The sequence below is a fragment of the Pseudophryne corroboree genome, chromosome 5, assembly GCF_028390025.1.
Source record: "Pseudophryne corroboree isolate aPseCor3 chromosome 5, aPseCor3.hap2, whole genome shotgun sequence".
NCBI classification, from domain to species: Eukaryota; Metazoa; Chordata; class Amphibia; order Anura; family Myobatrachidae; genus Pseudophryne; species Pseudophryne corroboree.
Window position 1 is genome coordinate 500388488 of NC_086448.1, and position 23966 is coordinate 500412453.

General features: G+C 47.5%; 1 protein-coding gene across 2 annotated transcripts in view; it reads right to left on the reverse strand.

The window, feature by feature from the left end:
* KDSR (3-ketodihydrosphingosine reductase) overlaps positions 1–23090 on the reverse strand; it is a 130463-nt gene extending 107373 nt beyond the window's left edge. Inside the window, exons 1-3 of one of the 2 annotated variants that reach the window (XM_063923017.1) lie at positions 23001–23090; positions 22480–22736; positions 17626–17715 (exon numbers count right to left, since the gene is read on the reverse strand). In XM_063923017.1, coding sequence (XP_063779087.1) covers positions 17626–17715; positions 22480–22587 — 198 coding nt within the window. In that variant the 5' untranslated portion in view covers positions 22588–22736; positions 23001–23090. The remainder of the gene's footprint in view (positions 1–17625; positions 17716–22479; positions 22737–23000) is intronic. The other variant, XM_063923018.1, reaches the window with a different exon arrangement.
* Positions 23091–23966: the final 876 nt, after the last annotated feature.

Here is a 23966-nt window from a genome sequence, read left to right on the forward strand (position 1 = left end):
GCTGATCTCTGCAGCCATTTTTCTCTCCCTCTGTCACGAGCAGAAAAGAGGAACCCTTTTGTCCGCTTGCCAACCAGGACTGCGCCTGATAATACGGCGTCTTATTTTGAGAGGCGACCTAGGGTACATCCCCTTTTTTAAGGCAATACTTCCAAATGCCGTTTGGAATCCCTGACCACTTTACTGGTAGAATACAACGCACTTATACTTGATGCCAGTCGGCAAATATTCCGCTGTGCATCATGCATATATAGAAATGCATCTTTTAATTGCTCTATAGGCAATAATATACTGTCCTTATCTAGGATATCAATATTTCCAGTCAGGGAATCCGACCACGCCAACCCAGCACTGCACATCCAGGCTGAGGCGATTGCTGGTCGCAGTATAACACCAGTATGTGTGTAAATACATTTTAGGATACCCTCCTGCTTTTTATCAGCAGGATCCTTAAGGGCGGCCATCTCAAGAGAGGGTAGAGCCCTTGTTCTTACAAGCGTGTGAGCGCCTTATCCCCTGTAGGGGGTGTTTCCCAACGCACCCTAACCTCTGGCGGGAAAAGGTATACTGCCAATAACTTTTTAGAATTATCAATTGTCATCGGGGGGAAACCCACGCATCATCACACACCTCATTTTATTTTTCAGATTCAGGAAAACTACAGGAAGTTTTTCCTCACCAAACATAATACCCCTTTTTTGGTGGTATTCATATTATCAGAAAAGTGTAAACATTTTCCATTGCATCAATCATGCAATGTGTGGCCCTATTGGAAATCACGGTCGTCTCTTCACCGTCGACACAGGAGTCAGTATCCGTGTCGGCATCTGTATCTGAGGTAACGGGCGCTTTAAAGCCCCTGTATGAGACGTCTGGACATGCACAAGCTGAGTAGCCGGCTGTCTCATGTCAACCACTGTCTTTTATACAAAGCTGACACTGTCACGCAATTTCAACAGTACATCCACTCAGGTGTCGACCCCCTAGGGGGTGACAACACTATTACAGACACTCTACTCCGTCTCCACATCATTTTTCTCCTCATACATGTCGACACCAACGTACCGACACACAGCACACACACAGGGAATGCTCTGATAGAGGACAGGACCCACTAGCCCTTTGGGGAGACAGAGGGAGAGTTTGCCAGCACACACCAGAGCGCTATATATATATATACAGGGATAACCTTATATAAGTGTTTTTCCCTTTATAGCTGCTGTATTGTTTATACTGCGCCTAATTTGTGCCCCCCTCTCTTTTTTAACCCCTTTCTGTAGTGTAGTGACTGCAGGGGAGAGCCAGGGAGCTTCCCTCCAACTGAGCTGTGAGGGAAAATGGCGCCAGTGTGCTGAGGAGATAGGCTCCGCCCCTTTCTCGGCATCCTTATCATCCGTTTTTTTTATCTGTTTTGGCAGGGGTTAAATGCATCCATATAGCCCAGGAGTTATATGTGATGCATTTATTTTAGCCATATAAGGTTTTAATCGATTTATTGCGTCTCAGGGCGCTGCCCCCCCAGCGCCCTGCACCCTCAGTGACCGGAGTGTGAAGTGTGCTGAGAGCAATGGCGCACAGCTGCGGTGCTGTGCGCTACCTTATCTGAAGACAGGATCGTCTTCTGCCGCCGATTTCACCGGACCTCTTCGCTCTTCTGGCTCTGTAAGGGGGCCGGCGGCGCGGCTCCGGGACCCATCCAGGCTGAACCTGTGATCGTCCCTCTGGAGCTAATGTCCAGTAGCCTAAGAAACCCGATCCACTCTGCACGCAGGTGAGTCCGTTTCTTCTCCCCTTAGTCCCACGATGCAGTGAGCCTGTTGCCAGCAGGTCTCACTGAAAATAATAAACCTAAACTAAAACTTTCACAAAGAGCTCAGGAGAGCCCCTAGTGTGCACCCTTCTCGTCGGGCACAGAAATCTAACTGGGGCTTGGAGGAGGGTCATAGGGGGAGGAGCCAGTGCACACCAGCTAGTCCTAAAGCTTTCTTTAGATGTGCCCAGTCTCCTGCAGAGCCGCTATTCCCCATGGTCCTTACGGAGTTCCCAGCATCCACTAGGACGTCAGAGAAATATATATTCAGTAGTGACTCCTGAGACCTATGGAACCTAAATCTGCCAAGACCTCTACTAGGCTACAGCACAGCAGATTATAAAAATCCAGACATACATATTTCCAGTTCATTGTTCAATTCAGATGAGAGGTCATCTGGCTACAGATTTTGATTATGTGCATAGGTTAAATATTGCATCTTATGAGGCTTCGTAAGAATCTTGCTGGCAGAAGAGAGAAACACAAGTACAGGAGGGGGTAGGAATGAACATTGTTGCCAGTGAGAATGGTTGCATGCTACTACAGGCAGCAGAAGATCCAGACCCAGTGCCGTACACTGCCCCCTCTGTAAGGAGGCTCATTTTATAAAGACCCTATGAAAAAATAAATACATTTAGTACATGATCCCTTTTTAGATGTATTTTTCTTTTAACAAATCACGCCAAAAAGCCTGGACTATGCTACTCAGCCATGGAAAAAGCATTAATCCTAAGTATCTAATACACTATTTGCAAACTAAAATTCAAACTTGAGATAAAAGTGATACAATGTGGGGTATCCAATCAGCCCAGATCTGTTTTCGGGCTGATAAAATGGCCCGATATCGCTATTAATGACTGATAGTCATTATTGCAGTATCCTATTACATTACATCGGCCGAAAAAAGGACTTGCGATCGCGCAAAAACACATGGGATCGGGAATAAGTCCCGGATCTCATGTGTTATTGCGGCTCCAGCAGCCCGCTTATTGCGGATTATGCTTTGAGTGCATAAGTGCCGGCATCAGGGGAGAAGCGAGCCACACCGGAGTTAACAGGATAGCCTCCGGCGATACAATTACCTATGGTCATTGACCGCAGGTTATTGGATGTACCCCAACGAAGGAAAACTTGGCAAGATTGAGGAAAAAAGTACTCATGGCAGGTCCAATAGGGGCAACCCTCATTATGCATAATTACACTTAATCAGCAACTTTATACCAATTCCAGATGCACGAGATAGGGATAGGTACATGGGGGACACATTTGTAATGGATGATAATTACCCTAATAGAACTCAGAAGTTATGACCACCACATCTAAGCTTTGATAGCCAAATATCAAATGTTAGATATGGAAGGGGGGGAGGGGGTGCGGTCCAGTCCAGATAACGGAGGCATGCGGGACGGGTCGAGGCAGCTGCGTGACGTCACACGCAGCCGCTGCAACCCAAAATATGGCGGTCTGGTGACTGCCTTTGCAGCAGCGGGGGGCTACCCTAAGGAAGAAAATCATGTTCTGAGTGAATAAATCCCTTTATTACAATAAATTGTCAGATAGGAGAAATCAGATAGATTAGGGCAGGCATGTCAAACTCAAAATCCCAACTGGGCCAAATAATCAAGGTCTAAGGGGGATATCCAATTAGCCTCGGTAATTTACTGGGGCTAATTGTCCCGCCGGGGGCCATCTAATTAGCCCCAATAATCGGCACGAGACCCAGCTTATCGGGGATTTTGATTCGCCTGCCTCAGGCAGGCGAAGTAATATCCCCGGAAACAGCCCCGTTTTGTGTTTCAAACGAAAACAGACAGGTTTCACTGAACCTGTGTTTTCGGGAGATCACTTATTTTTTTTTATTTTTTTTACGGACTATCCATATTGGATAGCCTGTTTAAAAAACAAACAAACAAAAAAAAAACAACAACAACGGTGAAACATCGGAAGACCGACTGAAAAACTGTAGTTTTTACCAATTACCGGGGATAATTGGTTATCCCAGTAAGTCTTGTGTGGGCCACAAGAAAAAGTCTTGAAAGGTTTATTAGAGAAGCCAACAATACAGTATAGTCAAACAGTTAATATCGGGAAGAAAACCTTAATACATAATACATATCAGTATGAGCTAGGAAAATGCGTAACTTCCAGCCCCCCCTGTACCATCAGTCCAGCCATATGTCCCCTGGTATGCCCACCAGTCCAGCCATATCCTCTCTTGCTCCTTGTGTCCCCTCCAGCCACAAGTCCTCTGTGCCAGCCCCCTTGAATCTACCTTCTTCGTTGAGAGATGTTTTTCTATCCAGTTTCCAGGAAAATCCTCCTGAAACTAGGGCAGCTGGGTACATAGGGCAGTCGGGCACACACACGTACATGGCGTGACAGCTTCAGTGCTAATGGCGCTGAGCAGGCGGGATGCTGCGGGGAGCAGAGCTTTGCAAAGGCAGCTGGGCATGCGCAGCAGCTCCTCCCGTGGACATTTCCCCATCCCTATCACTATATGCTCATACATGTGCAGAACGGTGAATGCTGCCTGATCGAAGCTAAATCAGATCATGGCAGATAGGCCAACAGTAACTCATCCGGGGGGTGGAGGGCTACATTCCATTGTTCTTCAAAAAGTGAACTTGGGCCGCAAAAGTATGCGTTGTGGACCACGAGTTTGACATGTCTGGGCTAGGGCCTCAGAGTCAGTCAGTTATGTGCATGAGTGAAAAAGAATGTGGTATGTGCAATCACCTAAAGAGAGGGGATTAGGTGTAAGGCGAAAACATAGGTGAATAATTTAGTGGATTAAGGAAAATAAGATTTTACTCACCGATAAATCTATTTCTCGTAGTCCGTAGTGGATGCTGGGGACTCCGTCAGGACCATGGGGAATAGCGGCTCCGCAGGAGACAGGGCACAAAAAGTAAAAGCTTTTGGACCTAGGTGGTGTGCACTGGCTCCTCCCCCTATGACCCTCCTCCAAGCCTCAGTTAGGATACTGTGGCCGGACGAGCGTACACAATAAGGAAGGATTTTGAATCCCGGGTAAGACTCATACCAGCCACACCAATCACACCGTACAACTTGTGATCTGAACCCAGTTAACAGTATGATAACATGGAGCCTCTGAAAAGATGGCTCACTACAACAAAAACCCGATTTTGTTAACAATAACTATGTACAAGTATTGCAGACAATCCGCACTTGGGATGGGCGCCCAGCATCCACTACGGACTACGAGAAATAGATTTATCGGTGAGTAAAATCTTATTTTCTCTAACGTCCTAAGTGGATGCTGGGGACTCCGTCAGGACCATGGGGATTATACCAAAGCTCCCAAACGGGCGGGAGAGTGCGGATGACTCTGCAGCACCGAATGAGAGAACTCCAGGTCCTCCTCAGCCAGGGTATCAAATTTGTAGAATTTAGCAAACGTGTTTGCCCCTGACCAAGTAGCTGCTCGGCAAAGTTGTAAAGCCGAGACCCCTCGGGCAGCCGCCCAAGATGAGCCCACTTTCCTTGTGGAATGGGCTTTTACAGATTTTGGCTGTGGCAGGCCTGCCACAGAATGTGCAAGCTGAATTGTACTACAAATCCAACGCGCAATAGTCTGCTTAGAAGCAGGAGCACCCAGCTTGTTGGGTGCATACAGGATAAACAGCGAGCCAGATTTCCTGACTCCAGCCGTCCTGGAAACATATATTTTCAGGGCCCTGACTACGTCCAGCAACTTGGAGTCCTCCAAGTCCCTAGTAGCCGCAGGCACCACAATAGGTTGGTTTAGGTGAAACGCTGAAACCACCTTAGGAAGAAATTGAGGACGAGTCCTCAATTCCGCCCTATCCGAATGAAATATCAGGTAAGGGCTTTTATAGGATAAAGCCGCCAATTCAGATACTCGCCTGGCAGAAGCCAAGGCCAACAACATTACCACTTTCCATGTGAGATATTTTAATTCCACCGTGGCAAGTGGCTCAAACCAATGTGATTTTAGGAATCCCAAAACTACATTGAGATCCCAAGGTGCCACTGGGGGCACAAAGGGAGGCTGTATATGCAGTACCCCTTTTACAAAAGTCTGAACTTCAGGAAATTAAGCCAATTCTCTCTGAAAGAAAATCGACAAGGCCGAAATTTGAACCTTAATGGACCCTAACTTTAGGCCCATGGACAGTCCTGTTTGCAGGAAATGTAGGAAACGACCTAGTTGAAATTCCTCTGTCGGGGCCTTCTTGGTCTCGCACCACGCAACATATTTTCGCCAAATACGGTGATAATGCTGTGCGGTTACATCCTTCCTAGCTTTAATCAGGGTAGGAATAACTTCATCTGGAATGCCTTTTTCCTTCAGAATCCGGCGTTCAACCGCCATGCCGTCAAACGCAGCCGCGGTAAGTCTTGGAACAGACAGGGTCCCTGCTGAAGCAGGTCCCTTCTTAGCGGCAGAGGCCACGGGTCCTCTGTGAGCATCTCTTAAAGTTCCGGGTACCAAGTCCTTCTTGGCCAATCCGGAGCCACTAGTATAGTTCTTACTCCTCTCCGTCTTATAATTCTCAGTACCTTGGGTAAGAGAGGCAGAGGAGGGAACACATACACCGACTGGAACACCCAAGGTGTTACCAGAGCGTCCACAGCTATTGCCTGCGGGTCTCTTGACCTGGCGCAATACCTGTCTAGTTTTTTGTTGAGGCGTGACGCCATCATGTCCACCTTTGGTTTTTCCCAACGGTTCACAATCATGAGGAAGACTTCTGGGTGAAGTCCCCACTCTCCCGGGTGTAGGTCGTGTCTGCTGAGGAAGTCTGCTTCCCAGTTGTCCACTCCCGGAATGAACACTGCTGACAGTGCTATCACATGATTTTCCGCCCATTGCAGAATCCTTGCAGCTTCTGTCATTGCCCTCCTGCTTCTTGTGCCGCCCTGCCTGTTTATGTGGGCGACTGCTGTGATGTTGTCCGACTGGATCAACACCGGCTGACCCTGAAGCAGAGGCTTTGCTAGGCTTAGAGCATTGTAAATTGCCCTTAGTTCCAGGATATTTATGTGAAGTGAAGTCTCCAGGCTTGACCACACTCCCTGGAAGTTTCTTCCTTGTGTGACTGCTCCCCAGCCTCTCAGGCTGGCATCCGTGGTCACCAGGATCCAGTCCTGAATGCCGAATCTGCGGCCCTCTAGGAGATGAGCACTTTGCAGCCACCACAGAAGAGATACCCTTGTCCTTGGAGACAGGGTTATTTTCTGATGCATCTGAAGATGCGATCCGGACCATTTGTCCAGCAGATCCCACTGAAAAATTCTTGCGTGGAATCTGCCGAATGGAATCGCTTCGTAAGAAGCCACCATTTTTCCCAGGATCCTTGTGCATTGATGCACTGACACCTTTCCTGGTTTTAGGAGGTTCCTGACTAGCTCGGATAACTCCCTGGCTTTCTCCTCCGGGAGAAACACCTTTTTCTGGACTGTGTCCAGAATCATCCCTAGGAACAGCAGACGTGTCGTCGGAATCAGCTGCGATTTTGGAATATTTAAAATCCACCCGTGCTGTTGTAGTACTTCTTGAGATAGTGCTACTCCGACTTCTAACTGTTCTCTGGACCTTGCCCTTATTAGGAGATCGTCCAAGTAAGGGATAATTAATACGCCTTTTCTTCGAAGAAGAATCATCATTTCGGCCATTACCTTGGTAAAGACCCGGGGTGCCGTGGACAATCCAAACGGCAGCGTCTGAAACTGATAATGACAGTTCTGTATTACGAACCTGAGATACCCTTGGTGAGAAGGGCAAATCGGGACATGGAGATAGGCATCCTTGATGTCCAGAGACACCATATAGTCCCGTTCTTCCAGGTTCGCTATCACTGCTCTGAGTGATTCCATCTTGAATTTGAACCTTTTGATATAAGTGTTCAAAGATTTTTGATTTAAAATCGGTCTCACCGAACCGTCTGGTTTCGGTACCACAAACAGTGTGGAGTAATATCCCTTCCCTTGTTGTAGGAGGGGTACTTTTATTATCACCTGTTGGGAGTACAGCTTGTGAATGGCTCCCAATACCGCCTCCCTGTCAGAGGGAGCTATTGGTAAAGCAGACTTCAGGAACCGGCGAGGGGGAGACGTCTCGAATTCCAATTTGTACCCTGAGATACTACTTGCAGGATCCAGGGGTTCACTTGCGAGTGAGCCCACTGCGCGCTGAAATTTCTGAGACGACCTCCCACCGTACCCGAGTCTGCTTGTAAGGACCCAGCGTCATGCTGAGGACTTGGCAGAAGCGGAAGAGGGCTTCTGTTCTTGGGAAGAAGCTGTCTGCTGCAGTCTTTTTCCCCTTCCTCTACCCCGGGGCAGATATGACTGTCCTTTTGTCCGCTTGCCTTTATGGGAACGAAAGGACTGATGCTGAAAAGACGGTGTCTTTTTCTGTTGAGAGGTGACTTGAGGTAAAAATGTGGATTTCCCAGCCGTTGCCGTGGTTACCAGGTCTGATAGACCGACCCCAAATAACTCCTCCCCTTTATACGGCAATACCTCCATGTGCCGTTTTGAATCCGCATCACCTGACCACTGTCGCGTCCATAACCCTCTTCTGGCAGAAATGGACAGCGCACTTACTCTTGATGCCAGAGTGCAAATATCTCTCTGTGCATCTCGCATATATAAAAATGCATCTTTTAATTGCTCAATAGTCAATAAAATACTGTCCCTATCCAGGGTATCAATATTCTCAGTCAGGGAGTCCGACCACGCCACCCCAGCACTGCACATCCAGGCTGAGGCGATTGCTGGTCGCAGTATAACACCAGTATGTGTGTATATACTTTTAAGGATATTTTCCAGCCTCCTATCTGCTGGCTCCTTAAGGGCGGCCGTTTCTGGAGACGGTAACGCCACTTGTTTTGATAAGCGTGTGAGCGCCTTATCTACCCTAGGGGGTGTTTCCCAACGAGCCCTAACCTCTGGTGGGAAGGGATATAGTGCCAATAATTTTTTAGAAATTAGCAGTTTTTTGTCGGGGGTAACCCACGCTTCATCACACACTTCATTCAATTCCTCTGATTCAGGAAAAACTACGGGTAGTTTTTTCACACCCCACATAATACCCCTTTTCGTGGTACTTGCAGTATCAGAGATGTGCAAAACCTCCTTCATTGCCGTGATCATGTAACGTGTGGCCCTACTGGAAAATACGTTTGTTTCTTCACCGTCGACACTGGAGTCAGTGTCTGTGTCTGGGTCCGTGTCGACCCACTGAGGTAACGGGCGTTTTATAGCCCCTGACGGTGTTTGAGACGCCTGGACAGGCACTAACTGAGCTGCCGGCTGTCTCATGTCGTCAACAGTTTTTCGTAACGTGCCGACACTGTCACGTAATTCCTTAATTACGGCCATCCATTCAGGTGTCGACTCCCTAGGGGGTGACATCACCATTATAGGCAATTGCTTGGCCTCCACATCATTTTCCTCCTCATACATGTCGACACACACGTACCGACACCCAGCACACACACAGGGAATGCTCTGATAGAGGACAGGACCCCACTTAGCCCCTTGGGGAGACAGAGGGAGAGTTTGCCAGCACACACCAGAGCGCTATATATGTATAGGGACAACCTTACAATAAGTGTCTATCCCTTATAGCTGCTTATATCTGTTATTTTGCCAAATAAGTGCCCCCCTCTCTTTTTTACCCTGTTTCTGTAGTGCAGGATGCAGGGGAGATTCTGGGAGCCTTCCTACCAGCGGAGCTGTGTGGGAAAAATGGCGCTGTGTGCTGAGGAGATAGGCCCCGCCCCCTGGAAAACTGGCAGGGGTTAAATACATCCATATAGCCCAGGAGCTATATGTGATGTATTTTTTGCCAAATAATAAGAATTTACTTACCGATAATTCTATTTCTCGGAGTCCGTAGTGGATGCTGGGGTTCCTGAAAGGACCATGGGGAATAGCGGCTCCGCAGGAGACAGGGCACAAAAGTAAAGCTTTTACAGGTCAGGTGGTGTGTACTGGCTCCTCCCCCTATGACCCTCCTCCAGACTCCAGTTAGGTACTGTGCCCGGACGAGCGTACACAATAAGGGAGGATTTTGAATCCCGGGTAAGACTCATACCAGCCACACCAATCACACCGTACAACTTGTGATCTAAACCCAGTTAACAGTATGATAACAGAGGAGCCTCTGAAAGATGGCTTCCTAAACAATAACCCGAATTAGTTAACAATAACTATGTACAAGTATTGCAGATAATCCGCACTTGGGATGGGCGCCCAGCATCCACTACGGACTCCGAGAAATAGAATTATCGGTAAGTAAATTCTTATTTTCTCTATCGTCCTAAGTGGATGCTGGGGTTCCTGAAAGGACCATGGGGATTATACCAAAGCTCCCAAACGGGCGGGAGAGTGCGGATGACTCTGCAGCACCGAATGAGAGAACTCCAGGTCCTCCTTTGCCAGGGTATCAAATTTGTAAAAATTTACAAACGTGTTCTCCCCTGACCACGTAGCTGCTCGGCAGAGTTGTAATGCCGAGACCCCTCGGGCAGCCGCCCAAGATGAGCCCACCTTCCTTGCGGAATGGGCCTTAACAGATTTAGGCTGTGGCAGGCCTGCCACAGAATGTACAAGTTGAATTTTGTTACAAATCCAACGAGCAATCGACTGCTTAGAAGCAGGTGCACCCAACTTGTTGGGTGCATACAGTATAAACAGCGAGTCAGATTTTCTGACTCCAGCCGTCCTTTAAATGTATATTTTTAAGGCTCTGACAACGTCCAACAACTTGGAGTCCTTCAAGTCGTCTGTAGCCGCAGGCACTACAAGAGGCTGGTTCAGGTGAACCGCTGATACCACCTTAGGGAGAAAATGCGGACGCGTCCGCAGCTCTGCCCTATGTCGAATGGAAAATTAAATAAGGGCTTTTATAAGACAAAGCCGCCAGTTCAGATACTCTCCCGGCCGAAGCCAGGGCCAGTAACATAGTCACTTTCCATGTGAGATATTTCAAATCCACATTCTTTAGTGGTTCAAACCAATTGGATTTGAGGAAATCTAAAACTACATTTAGATCCCACGGTGCCACCTTAGGCACCACAGGAGGCTGTATATGCAGTACTCCTTTGATAAAAATCTGGACCTCAGGGACTGAGGCCAATTCTTTTTGGAAGAATATTGATAGGGCCGAAATTTGAACCTTAATAGATCCCAATTTGAGACCCATAGACAATCCTGATTGCAGGAAATGTAGGAAAACGACCCAGTTGAAATTCCTCCATCGGAGCACTCCGCTGCTCGCACCACGCAACATATTTTCGCCAAATACGGCGATAATGCTTCGCGGTGACTTCCTTCCTTGCCTTTATCAAGGTAGGAATGACTTCTTCTGGAATGCCTTTTCCTTTTAGGATCTGGCATTCAAACGCCATGCCGTCAAACGCAGCCGCGGTAAGTCTTGAAAAAGACAAGTACCCTGCTGAAGCAGGTCCCTTCTCAGAAGTAGAGGCCACGGATCGTCCGTGACCATCTCTTGAAGTTCCGGGTACCAAGTCCTTCTTGGCCAATCCGGAGCCACTAGTCTTACTCCTCTTTGCCGTATAATCCTCAAAACCTTTGGTATGAGAGGCAGAGGAGGAAACACCTATACCGACTGGTACACCCAATGTGTTACCAGCGCGTCCACAGCTATTGCCTGCGGATCTCTTGACCTGGCGCAATACCTGTCCAGTGTCTTGTTGAGGCGAGACGCCATCATGTCCACCATTGGTTTTACCCAACGGTTTAATAGCATGTGGAAAACTTCTGGATGAAGTCCCCACTCTCCCGGGTGAAGGTCGTGTCTGCTGAGGAAGTCTGCTTCCCAGTTGTCCACGCCCGGGATGAATACTGCTGACAGTGCTATCACGTGATTCTCCGCCCAGCGAAGGATCCTGGCAGCTTCTGCCATTGCCCTCCTGCTTCTTGTGCCGCCCTGTCTGTTTACATGGGCGACTGCCGTGATGTTGTCCGACTGGATCAACACCGGTCTTCCTTGAAGCAGAGGTTTCGCCTGGCTTAGAGCATTGTAGATTGCTCTTAGTTCCAGAATGCTTATGTGAAGAGACTTTTTCAGGCTCGACCACACTCCCTGGAAATTTCTTCCCTGTGTGACTGCTCCCCAGCCTCTCAGGCTGGCATCCGTGGTCACCAGGATCCAATCCTGCATGCCGAATCTGCGGCCCTCCAATAGATGAGCCTCCTGCAACCACCACAGAAGGGATACCCTTGTCCTCGGCGACAGGGTTATCCGCAGGTGCATCTGAAGATGCGACCCTGACCATTTGTCCAACAGATCCCTTTGCATGGAATCTGCCGAAAGGGATTGCTTCGTAAGAAGCTACCATTTTTTCCCAGGACTCTTGTGCATTGATGTACAGACACCTTTCCTGGTTTTAGGAGGTTCCTGACCAGGTCAGATAACTCCTTGGCTTTTTCTTCGGGAAGAAAAACCTTTTTCTGAACTGTGTCCAGAATCATCCCCAGGAACAGCAGACGAGTTGTCGGCATTAATTGGGATTTTGGAATATTCAGAATCCATCCGTGCTGCTTTAGCACCTCTTGAGATAGTGCTAAACCCATCTCTAGCTGTTCTCTGGACCTTGCCCTTATTAGGAGATCGTCCAAGTATGGGATAATTAATACGCCTTTTCTTCGAAGAAGAAATATTATCTCGGCCATTACCTTTGTAAAGACCCGAGATGCCGTGGACAAACCAAACGGCAGCGTCTGAAACTGATAGTGACAGTTTTGTACAACGAACCTGAGGTACCCCTGGTGTGAGGGGTAATTGGAACGTGGAGATACGCATCCTTGATGTCCAAGGATACCATAAAGTCCCCTTCTTCCAGGTTCGCTATCACTGCTCTGAGTGACTCCATCTTGAACTTGAACTTCTTTATGTACAGGTTCAAGGACTTCAGATTTAGAATAGGCCTTACCGAGCCATCCGGCTTCGGTACCACAAAAAGAGTGGAATAATACCCCTTCCCTTGTTGTAGAAGAGGTACCTTGACTATCACCTGCTGAGAATACAGCTTGTGAATGGCTTCCAAAACCGTCTCCCTTTCTGAGGGGGACGTTGGTAAAGCAGACTTCAGGAAACGGCGAGGTGGCTCTGTCTCTAATTTCAACCTGTACCCCTGAGATATTATCTGCAGGATCCAGGGATTTACCTGCGAGTGAGCCCACTGCGCGCTGTAATTCTTGAGACGACCGCCTACCGCCCCCGAGTCCGCTTGCGAAGCCCCAGCGTCATGCTGAGGCTTTTGTAGAAGCCGGGGAGGGCTTCTGATCCTGGGAAGGAGCTGCGTGTTGCTGTCTCTTCCCTCGACCTTTGCCTCGTGGCAGATATGAATAGCCCTTTGCTCTCTTATTTTTAAAGGAACGAAAGGGCTGCGGTTGAAAAGTCGGTGCCTTTTTCTGTTGGGGAGTGACTTGAGGTAGAAAGGTGGATTTCCCGGCTGTAGCCGTGGCCACCAAATCTGATAGACCGACTCCAAATAACTCCTCCCCTTTATACGGCAAAACTTCCATATGCCGTTTTGAATCCGCATCGCCTGTCCACTGTCGCGTCCATAAAGCTCTTCTGGCCGAAATGGACATAGCACTTACCCGTGATGCCAGTGTGCATATATCCCTCTGTGCATCACGCATATAAAGAAATGCATCCTTTATTTGTTCTAACGACAGTAAAATATTGTCCCTGTCCAGGGTATCAATATTTTCGATCAGGGACTCTGACCAAACTACCCCAGCACTGCACATCCAGGCAGTCGCAATATCTGGTCGTAGTATAACACCTGCATGTGTGTATATACCTTTTTGGATATTTTCCATCCTCATATCTGATGGATCTTTAAGTGCGGCCGTCTCAGGAGAGGGTAACGCCACTTGTTTTGATAAGCGTGTTAGCGCTTTGTCCACCCTAGGAGGTGTTTCCCAGCGCTCCCTAACCTCTGGCGGGAAAGGGTATAAAGCCAATAACTTCTTTGAAATTAGCAGTTTTTTTATCGGGGCACCCCACGCTTCATCACACACGTCATTTAATTCTTCTGATTCGGTAAAAACTACTGGTAGTTTTTTCACACCCCACATAATACCCTGTTTAGTGGTACCTGTAGTATCAGCTAAATGTAACATCTCCTTTATTGCCAAAATCATATAACGTGTGGCCCTACTGGAAAATACGGTTAATTCGTCACCTTCACCACCGGAATCAGTGCCTGTGTCTGGGTCTGTGTCGACCGACTGAGGCAAGGGGCGTTTTACAGCCCCTGACGGTATTTGAGGCGCCTGGACAGGCACTAATTGAGTGTCCGGCCGCCTCATGTCGGCAAACGACTGCTTAAGCGAGTTGACGCTATCCCGTAATTCCACAAATAAAGGCATCCATTCTGGTGTCGACCCCCTAGGAGGTGACATCCTCATATTTGGCAATTGCTCCGCCTCCACACCAATAACGTCCTCATACATGTCGACACACACGTACCGACACACAGCAGACACACAGGGAATGCTCTATACGAAGACAGGACCCACTAGCCCTTTGGGGAGACAGAGGGAGAGTCTGCCAGCACACACCAAAAAGCGCTATATATGACAGGGATAGCCTTATGATTAAGTGCTCCCTTATAGCTGCTTTTATATTAATATATTGCCATTTATTTTGCCCCCCCTCTCTGTTATACCCTGTTTCTGTAGTGCAGTGCAGGGGAGAGACCTGGGAGCCTTCCTGACCAGCGGAGCTGTGACAAAAAATGGCGCCGTGTGCTGAGGAGATAGGCCCCGCCCCTTTTTCGGCGGGCTCGTCTCCCGCTATTTAGTACATTTAGGCAGGGGTAAATATCTCCATATAGCCTCTGGGGCTATATGTGAGGTATTTTTAGCCTTTTTAAAGGTTTTCATTTGCCTCCCAGGGCGCCCCCCCCCCAGCGCCCTGCACCCTCAGTGACTGCCGTGTGAAGTGTGCTGAGAGGAAAATGGCGCACAGCTGCAGTGCTGTGCGCTACCTTAAGAAGACTGCAGGAGTCTTCAGCCGCCGATTCTGGACCTCTTCTTGCTTCAGCATCTGTGAGGGGGCCGGCGGCGTGGCTCCGGTGACCATCCAGGCTGTACCTGTGATCGTCCCTCTGGAGCTTCATGTCCAGTAGCCAAGAAGCCAATCCATCCTGCACGCAGGTGAGTTCACTTCTTCTCCCCTCTGTCCCTCGTTGCAGTGATCCTGTTGCCAGCAGGAATCACTGTAAAATAAAAAACCTAAGCTAAACTCTCTAAGCAGCTCTTTATGAGAGCCACCTAGAATTGCACCCTTCTCGGCCGGGCACAAAAATCTAACTGGAGTCTGGAGGAGGGTCATAGGGGGAGGAGCCAGTACACACCACCTGACCTGTAAAAGCTTTACTTTTGTGCCCTGTCTCCTGCGGAGCCGCTATTCCCCATGGTCCTTTCAGGAACCCCAGCATCCACTTAGGACGATAGAGAAAAGGTAAATTCATTGCTTCCCAGGGCGCCCCCCCCCCCAGCGCCCTGCACCCTCAGTGACCGAAGTGTGAAGTGTGCTGAGAGCAATGGCGCACAGCTGCAGTGCTGTGCGCTACCTTATGAAGACAGGAAAGTCTTCTGCCGCCGATTTATGGACCTCTTCTTGCTTCAGCATCTGTAAGGGGGCCGGCGGCGCGGCTCCGGGACCCATCCATGGCTGGGCCTGTGATCGTCCCTCTGGAGCTAATGTCCAGTAGCCAAGAAGCCCAATCCACTCTGCACGCAGGTGAGTTCGCTTCTTCTCCCCTTAGTCCCACGCTGCAGTGAGCCTGTTGCCAGCAGGACTCACTGAAAATAAAAAAACCTAAGTATACTTTTACTTCTAAGCAGCTCAGGAGAGCCACCTAGATTGCACCCTTCTCGGCCGGGCACAAAGATCTAACTGAGCTTGGAGGAGGGTCATAGGGGGAGGGGCCAGTGCACACCACCTAGGTCCAAAAGCTTTTACTTTTTGTGCCCTGTCTCCTGCGGAGCCGCTATTCCCCATGGTCCTGACGGAGTCCCCAGCATCCACTTAGGACGTTAGAGAAAACATAAATACATAAAAAGACCCACTGAACTTCAATATTTAAAACCTCCTCGGTTGCTCCAATTGTGCAGACAGTCTAGTAAGAGGACAACTGCAGCAAGTTCAAAAGACCTAGAGCAACAGGAATGAAAAGACAAACTGTACTGGCTGCCAATGCAGTTCAAAAGAAAAACATCATGTCCCATGGGCACTTAGGATGTGGATATACAAATGGGAGGAACAAAGGCAATGTTCCATTTAGTTTTTATTGTTTTTTAAAGTACCAGTGTCTAGTTGGAGCCTATATTGCCTATGCTTTCGGTGTTCCCCAGCGAGGAAACCAAATACAAAGCCCAGTATGCAGCATAGGGCCGTGTCAGAACACTATGTGTTCCATGCTAGTACACATTACACCCTTCATTGAATATTATTGTTGCTCACTGCCAGTATCCAGTACACAGTATGGCCTATGACAGCTGTACAGACAGTATTACCGCATGCAAGTATATAAAGGAAAATACAGTAATCCGCCCACATTTTGAGTGCCAAACACTACAACATGGTCTTACAGTCATTGGGTCGACATGCACTAGGTCGACATGGTCATAGGGTCGACATGGAAAAGGATCGACATGAGTTTTTCACATATATATATTTTTTTTTCATACTTTACGATCCACGTAGACTACAATTTGGAACGGTAACCTATGCCGAGCGCAGCGGTAGCGGAGCGATGCACCTTGCCCGAAGCATGGCAAGCAAAGCGAGCCATGCGAGGGGACACGGTGCACTAATTGGGGTTCCCCGTCACTTTACAAAGAAAACAACACCAAAAAAAGTTTATGTCGACCTTGTTCCAGTCGACCTAGTCACCCTGTCGACCTAGTGCATGTTGACCAATAGCGGGCGACCTAAATCTTGTCGACCTAATGACCCATACCCACAACATTCACTACAAGATGCCATTTTCCCCAAAGGTTTCCATGGATGTTACTATTGCAATAACCTGGCATACATAGTCTTTGACAAAGTTTGAGTTTTAAACATTTAGTCCAGCTAGCTGCAATAATTAAATATGTTCCAGAGCAGAGCATTTTTACTGGGTATAATGGGTCATTTTGATGGGCATTGTAAGATACTGCCATGACTGCAATATAATCAATAAGGAGATTCCCCAGGACGTCATTGTACACAGTGTTATCCATCTGCCTGCCTGTAGTGTACACAGTACTGACCTCTTGCCTCAGCAATATGAAAATGATTATTCGCATATGACATCGGTATATCCTGGACTGGTCCTTTATGGTTGCAGACTACATGAAGAGTCAGAATTAATTATTCTATGAACAACCTAAATCATGAAAGGAGGGGGTGGGGTGGGGGGACTGTGCACACTACTCGCATGAGGTATGGCACTAGATTTTAATTTTATCCCCATGATAGAGGGTTTCCTTTGGCTGCTACAACTACTAAACGTTGAGGCTTTAGATAAATGGTAAGAACAGTAATAACTTCTGTGTACACCTCTGACATGAGTTGGCCACTACGGTGTATACTGCTTCAGTATTACACTTGAATGTACGTAATGGCTCTTATTTCCATGTTGAATATACCGACCCTGCCCAATACAGTGCAGTTGTGTTGCAGTAGAGAACTGACAATTCAGGAACAAAGCAAAATCTGCATGTTGTAGGGCCCCACCAAGCACTGGTTACCTAAAGTTTAATGCTAACTTTGATTAAAATGTAGTTACCTCATCACGAGCTACCAAAGTAATAAAAGCGCCCTGTTTAACGCACTCAATAGCAACACATTTTCCAATACCACTGGATCCACCTGTCACCTAAATATGAAGAAAAAAATAGGGTTAAATTCCCATTTGACAAATATACTATACAGTATACAGATAAACAGTACATCTTCAATTATTGTGCAGATGCCATTTTACAAACCAAAGCAAACAATTTTGCCAAAATACAACTATGGGATCAGACACTTTGGGGCTTATGTAATAGCCTGCGAGGTGCAGGTTGTAAAGAAATAGAATAGACAATAGATATGTATATAGCAGCGCTGCAGTGACGGACAGTAAAAACTGTATTAGCAAAATAGAAATCAACTTAATAATGACAACTCATGATAAAACCATTCATAAAAAAACACATATGTGACCAGGACTCCTCAAAAGACCCCGTACGATTATGCAGGACCACCTAGTGGTGCCTGTTCCAATGGATATGGACCGTTCCTGAAAGGATTAATGACTGAGTTCTTATTTATGGCGCTTGTAATTATAGGTAACGTTATCAAGTCCAACCACTGGAGGATTGTTGCTGTCCACATCCAGTTGTTCTATGGGTGGGATGTCCTCACTATAGCAATGCGGCGTCCATTTGAGTACAGTTTTTTTGAAGCCAGGATAGTGTCCAATAGTGGTTGAAGCTGTGCATACAACGGGGTTCCTGCTGACGGGGATGAGGGGGTCCCTTTTTTGACGCGTTTCGCTGTTCTCTGACAGCTTTATCAAAGGACTTTTGATAAAGCGGTCAGAGAACAGCAAAATGCGTCAGTTTTTACTGTCCATCATTGCAGTGCTGCTATATACATATCTATTGTGTATTCTATTTCCTTGCATTTTCTAGAGACCTGACTACGCTCTTTTTAGCAGCTGCTATTGGAAATCTGCCCCACAATAGCGCCAAAGTTTCACCTATGAGGTGCAGGTTGTGCAGTAATTCCGGAGAGTATGCCCATATTTTTAAAGCAGCAATCAATTACAAGGCAAAATCAGTGATGGGGAAGTAAGAATAGGAAGTTTATTTTATAAGGGATATGACCATCTATATGCAGGGGAGTAGCATGGGTGGAGCATGTGTTCCGGGCACCGGTGGCTGTGTGGCTGTTTGAGGCACCAGAATGGGGTCATCTGTATTTTCTTACATGTTGATAATAACAGACAACAGGTACGACTTCAGTACATCCAGTACATGGGGTGCGCGACGCGAGGAGAGAAGTGTCAGGTGGCTATTAAAACAGGGGGTGCAGCTATTCATATGTACATGTGGCCCCTCCTGACCTCTGTGCCTCATTCCTTCAAACATGTCTGGGAGAGCCAGGCTTCCCTGAGCACCGTCACATTCACTGCAATGTGTCCCTGGGAGGTGGAGGTCAGCTACAGGGGTCTGGAGAAGTTCCTGAAAGGCAGGGAGAGGAAGAGAGGCCGTCACAGCCAGCTGCACAAGGCATGAGATGTGGTGTTAGGTGAGAGCACTGGTGTGGAGTCATGGGACTGTGGAGTCATGGGGAGGGTGCAGTGTGCAAGACAAATGGAGACTGCTATGTGTGCCTACTGCCCCATGTGCAGGAGGTGGCATTATGCACAGTGCGTGGCAAGGAGTGAACAGAGGAGATAACGGTGCATCCTACTACTGAATGTCTTTAGGGTGTCTGCACATTGTGTAATTCTGTGTATGGCTGCTGTTTTGTGTAAAGTAAGTGTGTAAAGGTAAGGGTGAGGATCACAACAGGCAATGCATACCATTTTGGTTTTGAGAGCGCATAGTCAAGTAAAAGAGGAAGGGGGGCGTGGCTTCGGCGGACATAGAGTAGCACACAGGCTGTGTGTCTCTCCAGCTTTAATATCCTGCTCTCTTATCCTGTGTCCCCCCCTGGGCCCGAAAACCACCCCAATGCCTGCCTAAAGGTGTGAAGGAGCCCCTGTGTTGTTTTGGGACCCGCTCGTCCCTCTCCCGCTGCGGCCGGGCCGTTTATGTGTGCGGAGATCCTGGGCCTGCTGAGACAGCGCTCTCCAGTCTCCCCGTGCTATCCGGTCGCTGACCTGCATGCCGCATGTCTCCATACCTCCTGCAGCAGTGTGGATCTGAAGCCGGAAGCGTGCCGGTGTGAGCTCCGTCAGCCCCTGCCTGTGCCCGGGTGAGTGTATGCCGGGTCTCCTGCTGTGAAGCTGCCACGTGTCCCGCTACAGCTCTCCTTCTACCTGCGGCTCTGGCCTCTGCCCTCCGGTTCCCCTGTTCTGCATTAACCCCTGGACAGCGCGACATTACTGCTGTGTCTCCTTGTGATTCCCTGCTTCTGTGGTCATCTGGTTAGTGGCTCTCGCTGTAGGTCTATTGGTAGGCTCTGGTGGTGTGCTAGCCGCCGCCATCTTGCCACTGGCCTCCTGTTTGGCTTGTATTCATAACTCACCGATGGCTAATTCTATGCAGCAAGTCCTTCAGGCAATTCTTGTCTCTACACAGAGGCTCCTTACGAAGCTCGGAGATGTGGTAGCTGTGCCTTTGAATTCTGTCACTGCAGTCCATGCTCATGACATGCCGTCGCGGCTTCTAGATTTCTCCTTCTCAGGGGATGCGAGTCCAACTGCTATAGATACTGCCTCAGTTCGTGGATGTCAGGACTCCATTATGGGCTTTTTGAAGATCCGTGCTGCACCTTTGATGCCGGTGGTGACGTTTCAGGTCCTTTATTCCCATGTTTCGTGTACTTTTCTGCCCGTTCCCGCACTGGCGGGAGGTTCCTGGATTTATCCTTTTCGTACTTTCTGCCCCGATGTGTCTATCCTTGGATAATCGGAGACAAGACTGATACTGTACTACTGCATGCGGTGGAGGCCTGGCCGGATTAATTCTCATCTTTGTTATTAGTATTTTTGTTTTATTATTTGTATATCTTTATTATCTGTATTTTGGATTTGGTCGAATTTTCTCCTATTTATGCTACGTATACGTGTATATACTGCTTAGTATGCTATATGGGAGGAACGCTGTATCCTTTCGTGGGAGAGCCAGACTTAGCCTATCTTAGGTCATTAGTTTATCTCTGCAACATTTATCGAAAACAAAACAAAAACCCCCAAAATAATCCACCACAGAACCCCCCCACCCTGTATAACCTAACCCCAACCTAGGTATATTTGGATCCCCATAAGCCCCCCCCCATTAACTACTTGCCCAGTAACCCCCCCACCCCGTATAGCCTACCCCCAACTTAGGTATACTAGGAACCCTAAAACCCCGTCCCTCTCTCAACTACCCTAAGTAGCCAACCCTCCCTCACCAACGGATATTAAGGCACATGGATAACTGACGGAGGGCAATATATAATAATGATCTGAGCTAGGTGAAGCCGAGCTCTCCCACTGTTTAAGAATATTATAGATCCTACGCAGTTAACATCAGCTATCGCAGTGATATGCGTACGGCACAAACAGAAATGAACAATAAGTCGGGATAAAAATAATGAAAATAATAAAAAAAGAAAAACCCAAGATATATAGGGTGACCGAGCATTAGTATAAAGTGACAGAAGGATAAAAGTACACAAAACCAATGGGAGCAATATATGTTTTGTCTATATGCCTGGCAGGTATCTTTGGTATCTTATAATATATACTTATGCGAGTGTTTACCTATGGTCTACAGTGCCACTACTTTTGTGTTTTTCTATGCCTCATGTGCCTTTTTTCTTATTGTTCTATTTAAGGTGTATTGCATATCCTGACCTACAGTAGATGGTGTCTCCTGTTTCTATATTCTGTGTCAATTCCCTGCCCATACCTTTGATTATATACTGCACGTTTCTCTATACCTGCCATTATGTTCCTTATTTATTTGGTTGGTATGTCTTTGCTTGTAAGAAAAAGGAAAAACAATAAAAGATTAATGAATTTAAAAAAAAAAAAAAAAGGAAGAGGAAGGGGGGTGGCATGCTGAAATAGTAGGAATCGTAGAAATTTGTTGTACGCTTTCCTAGGCCCCTACAATTGCAATTAAACTAGCGAGCCCTTCATGCCCCAGCCCAACAATGCCATCGTTTGGTTTTTTTTTCGTTTTTTTTTAATCCTTCCTCCCCAATGCTGGCCACAGCCCATCCCATGTGCCCTTCAGTACCGGGAGGGGGCACTGAAGCACGTACTTGCTCTGTGTGCTAAGGCTCCACCTCTAACCACATGATATAAGATATGCAGCAGTTCTTCCCCCTAGCAACAAACACACTGCAGGACTGTCTAGCTCCGCAGCACATTGCTACTTTGTTTTTCTCTGACAGCCAAGGCAAGTCTCACGCATGTGGGGTGTGGTACAGAATGTCAACATGTTAAATGTCGACAGTCGGCATGCCAACGATGCAGCTTTCCAGTCCACTCCCTAACATTGACTGTCAATATAACAATGTTGACATTCTGAACGCACACCTGCATACGAACCACCATGCAACCGATCTGCCTTCCCGGCCACAATGTACCAGTCCTGAAATTTATTTAGTTTGTTTTTGTTTCTTTGGTAAAAGCCAAACAAAAACGCCTCACTGTTGCTGCAATTAACCCACTTTCATGGCAAATTATCCTATTACAGTATTAGACAACTATAAAAAGGTTGCATTTATCAAAGATAAAACAAAACTATGAAGTGTTTCAAACTTTAGTGGACCCTTGCTGCTGGCGCTATGTAGCTTTCATTCTAAACCTGGTGTAGGCAGGAATAATTACATAATAAACTAGATCTACAGTAGTAGATAATAAATCAGCCTTTCACACTGCCACTAGCTTATGAATAACTTGTACGGCTCATGATAGGCAGACAGTACTCACCACCACATGTGCACCTGCCAGCTTCAGGGGTTTGGGGCTGATGAGCGGAGACACCATATACAGGAGCAGCACAAATGCCACTAGGAAGGCAGCGGCCAGCAGCAGCATGACTGACTGAGTGAGGGGGTCCAGCCTGAAGAGAGGGCGGAACACAGGGGGAGGGAATTGGGGTGCTCAGTCACAGGATGCAGCCTTCAGGAAGGATAATGCAGAAGGTGCTGTAGGCAGGAGCTGCAGCTGGTGAATGGCAGAGATGCCTACAGGAAGGGGAAACAGGCAAAGCTTTGTGGATGACTAAACAGTAATTAACTTAGAAGTGAAGGACATATAATAACGCTATGCCTCAATCACAGGATAAGCACATCATGGTGATAGTTTAGTTAATTATAAAGGTAAACAATGACTGCCATGAAAGGGAACAGGTAGAGGCATCAAGACCAGCCACAGCTTCTTGGGAACGGTAGATGCTAGAATCAAGTGGGCTAAGGGACCTTTTCCGTCTCTCAAGCGCGTGCACCTACCCCAACCAGCCTGCTGCTGCTGCTGCTACTGCTGTGCTGCTGTTCTGTGACTGTGCTATCAGCCCCTCCTCCTCCTCCTGCGCTGCTCTTCCTGTTTACATTCACTTTCTGTACAACCAAGAGGGCTCTGTGCGGCGTGTGACACAACGTACGCTGCCACCTAGTGGCAGTAATATGGCATTACCTAAATATTCAATTCGTTTCTTTTGTTTCAACAGCGTGGTTTTTTCCTTTAAGAAAAAAAGTTGAGTTGAAATGAATTAACGTTTATGGTTATGCATAATTGTGAGTTTTGTGACAATACTTTAATAACAATATAAAAGCAGCTTGCTGTTTACTTGGTATCAGTACCAGTGATATAACGTTTCTATGCAAACGTTGGTCTTTTATAATAATAATTTTATTTACACTGCTCAAAAAAATAAAGGGAACACTTAAACAACACAATGTAACTCCATGTCAATCACACTTCTGTGAAATCAAACTGTCCACTTAGGAAGCAACACTGATTGACAATCAATTTCACATGCTGTTGTGCAAATGGAATAGACAACAGGTGGATATTATAGGCAATTAGCAAGACACCCCCAATAAAGGAGTTGTTCTGTAGGTGGTGACCACAGACCACTTCTCAGCTCCTATGCTTTCTGGCTGATGTTTTGGTCACTTTTGAAAGCTGGCGGTGCTTTCACTCTAGTGGTAGCATGAGACGGAGTCTGCAACCCACACAAGTGGCTCAGGTAGTGCAGCTCATCCAGGATGGCACATCAATGCGAGCTGTGGCAAGAAGGTTTGCTGTGTCTGTCAGCGTAGTGTCCAGAGCATGGAGGCGCTACCAGGACACAGGCCAGTACATCAGGAGACATGGAGGAGGCCATGGGAGGGCAACAACCCAGCAGCAGGACCGCTACCTCCGCCTTTGTGCAAGGAGGAACAGGAGGAGCACTGCCAGAGCCCTGCAAAATG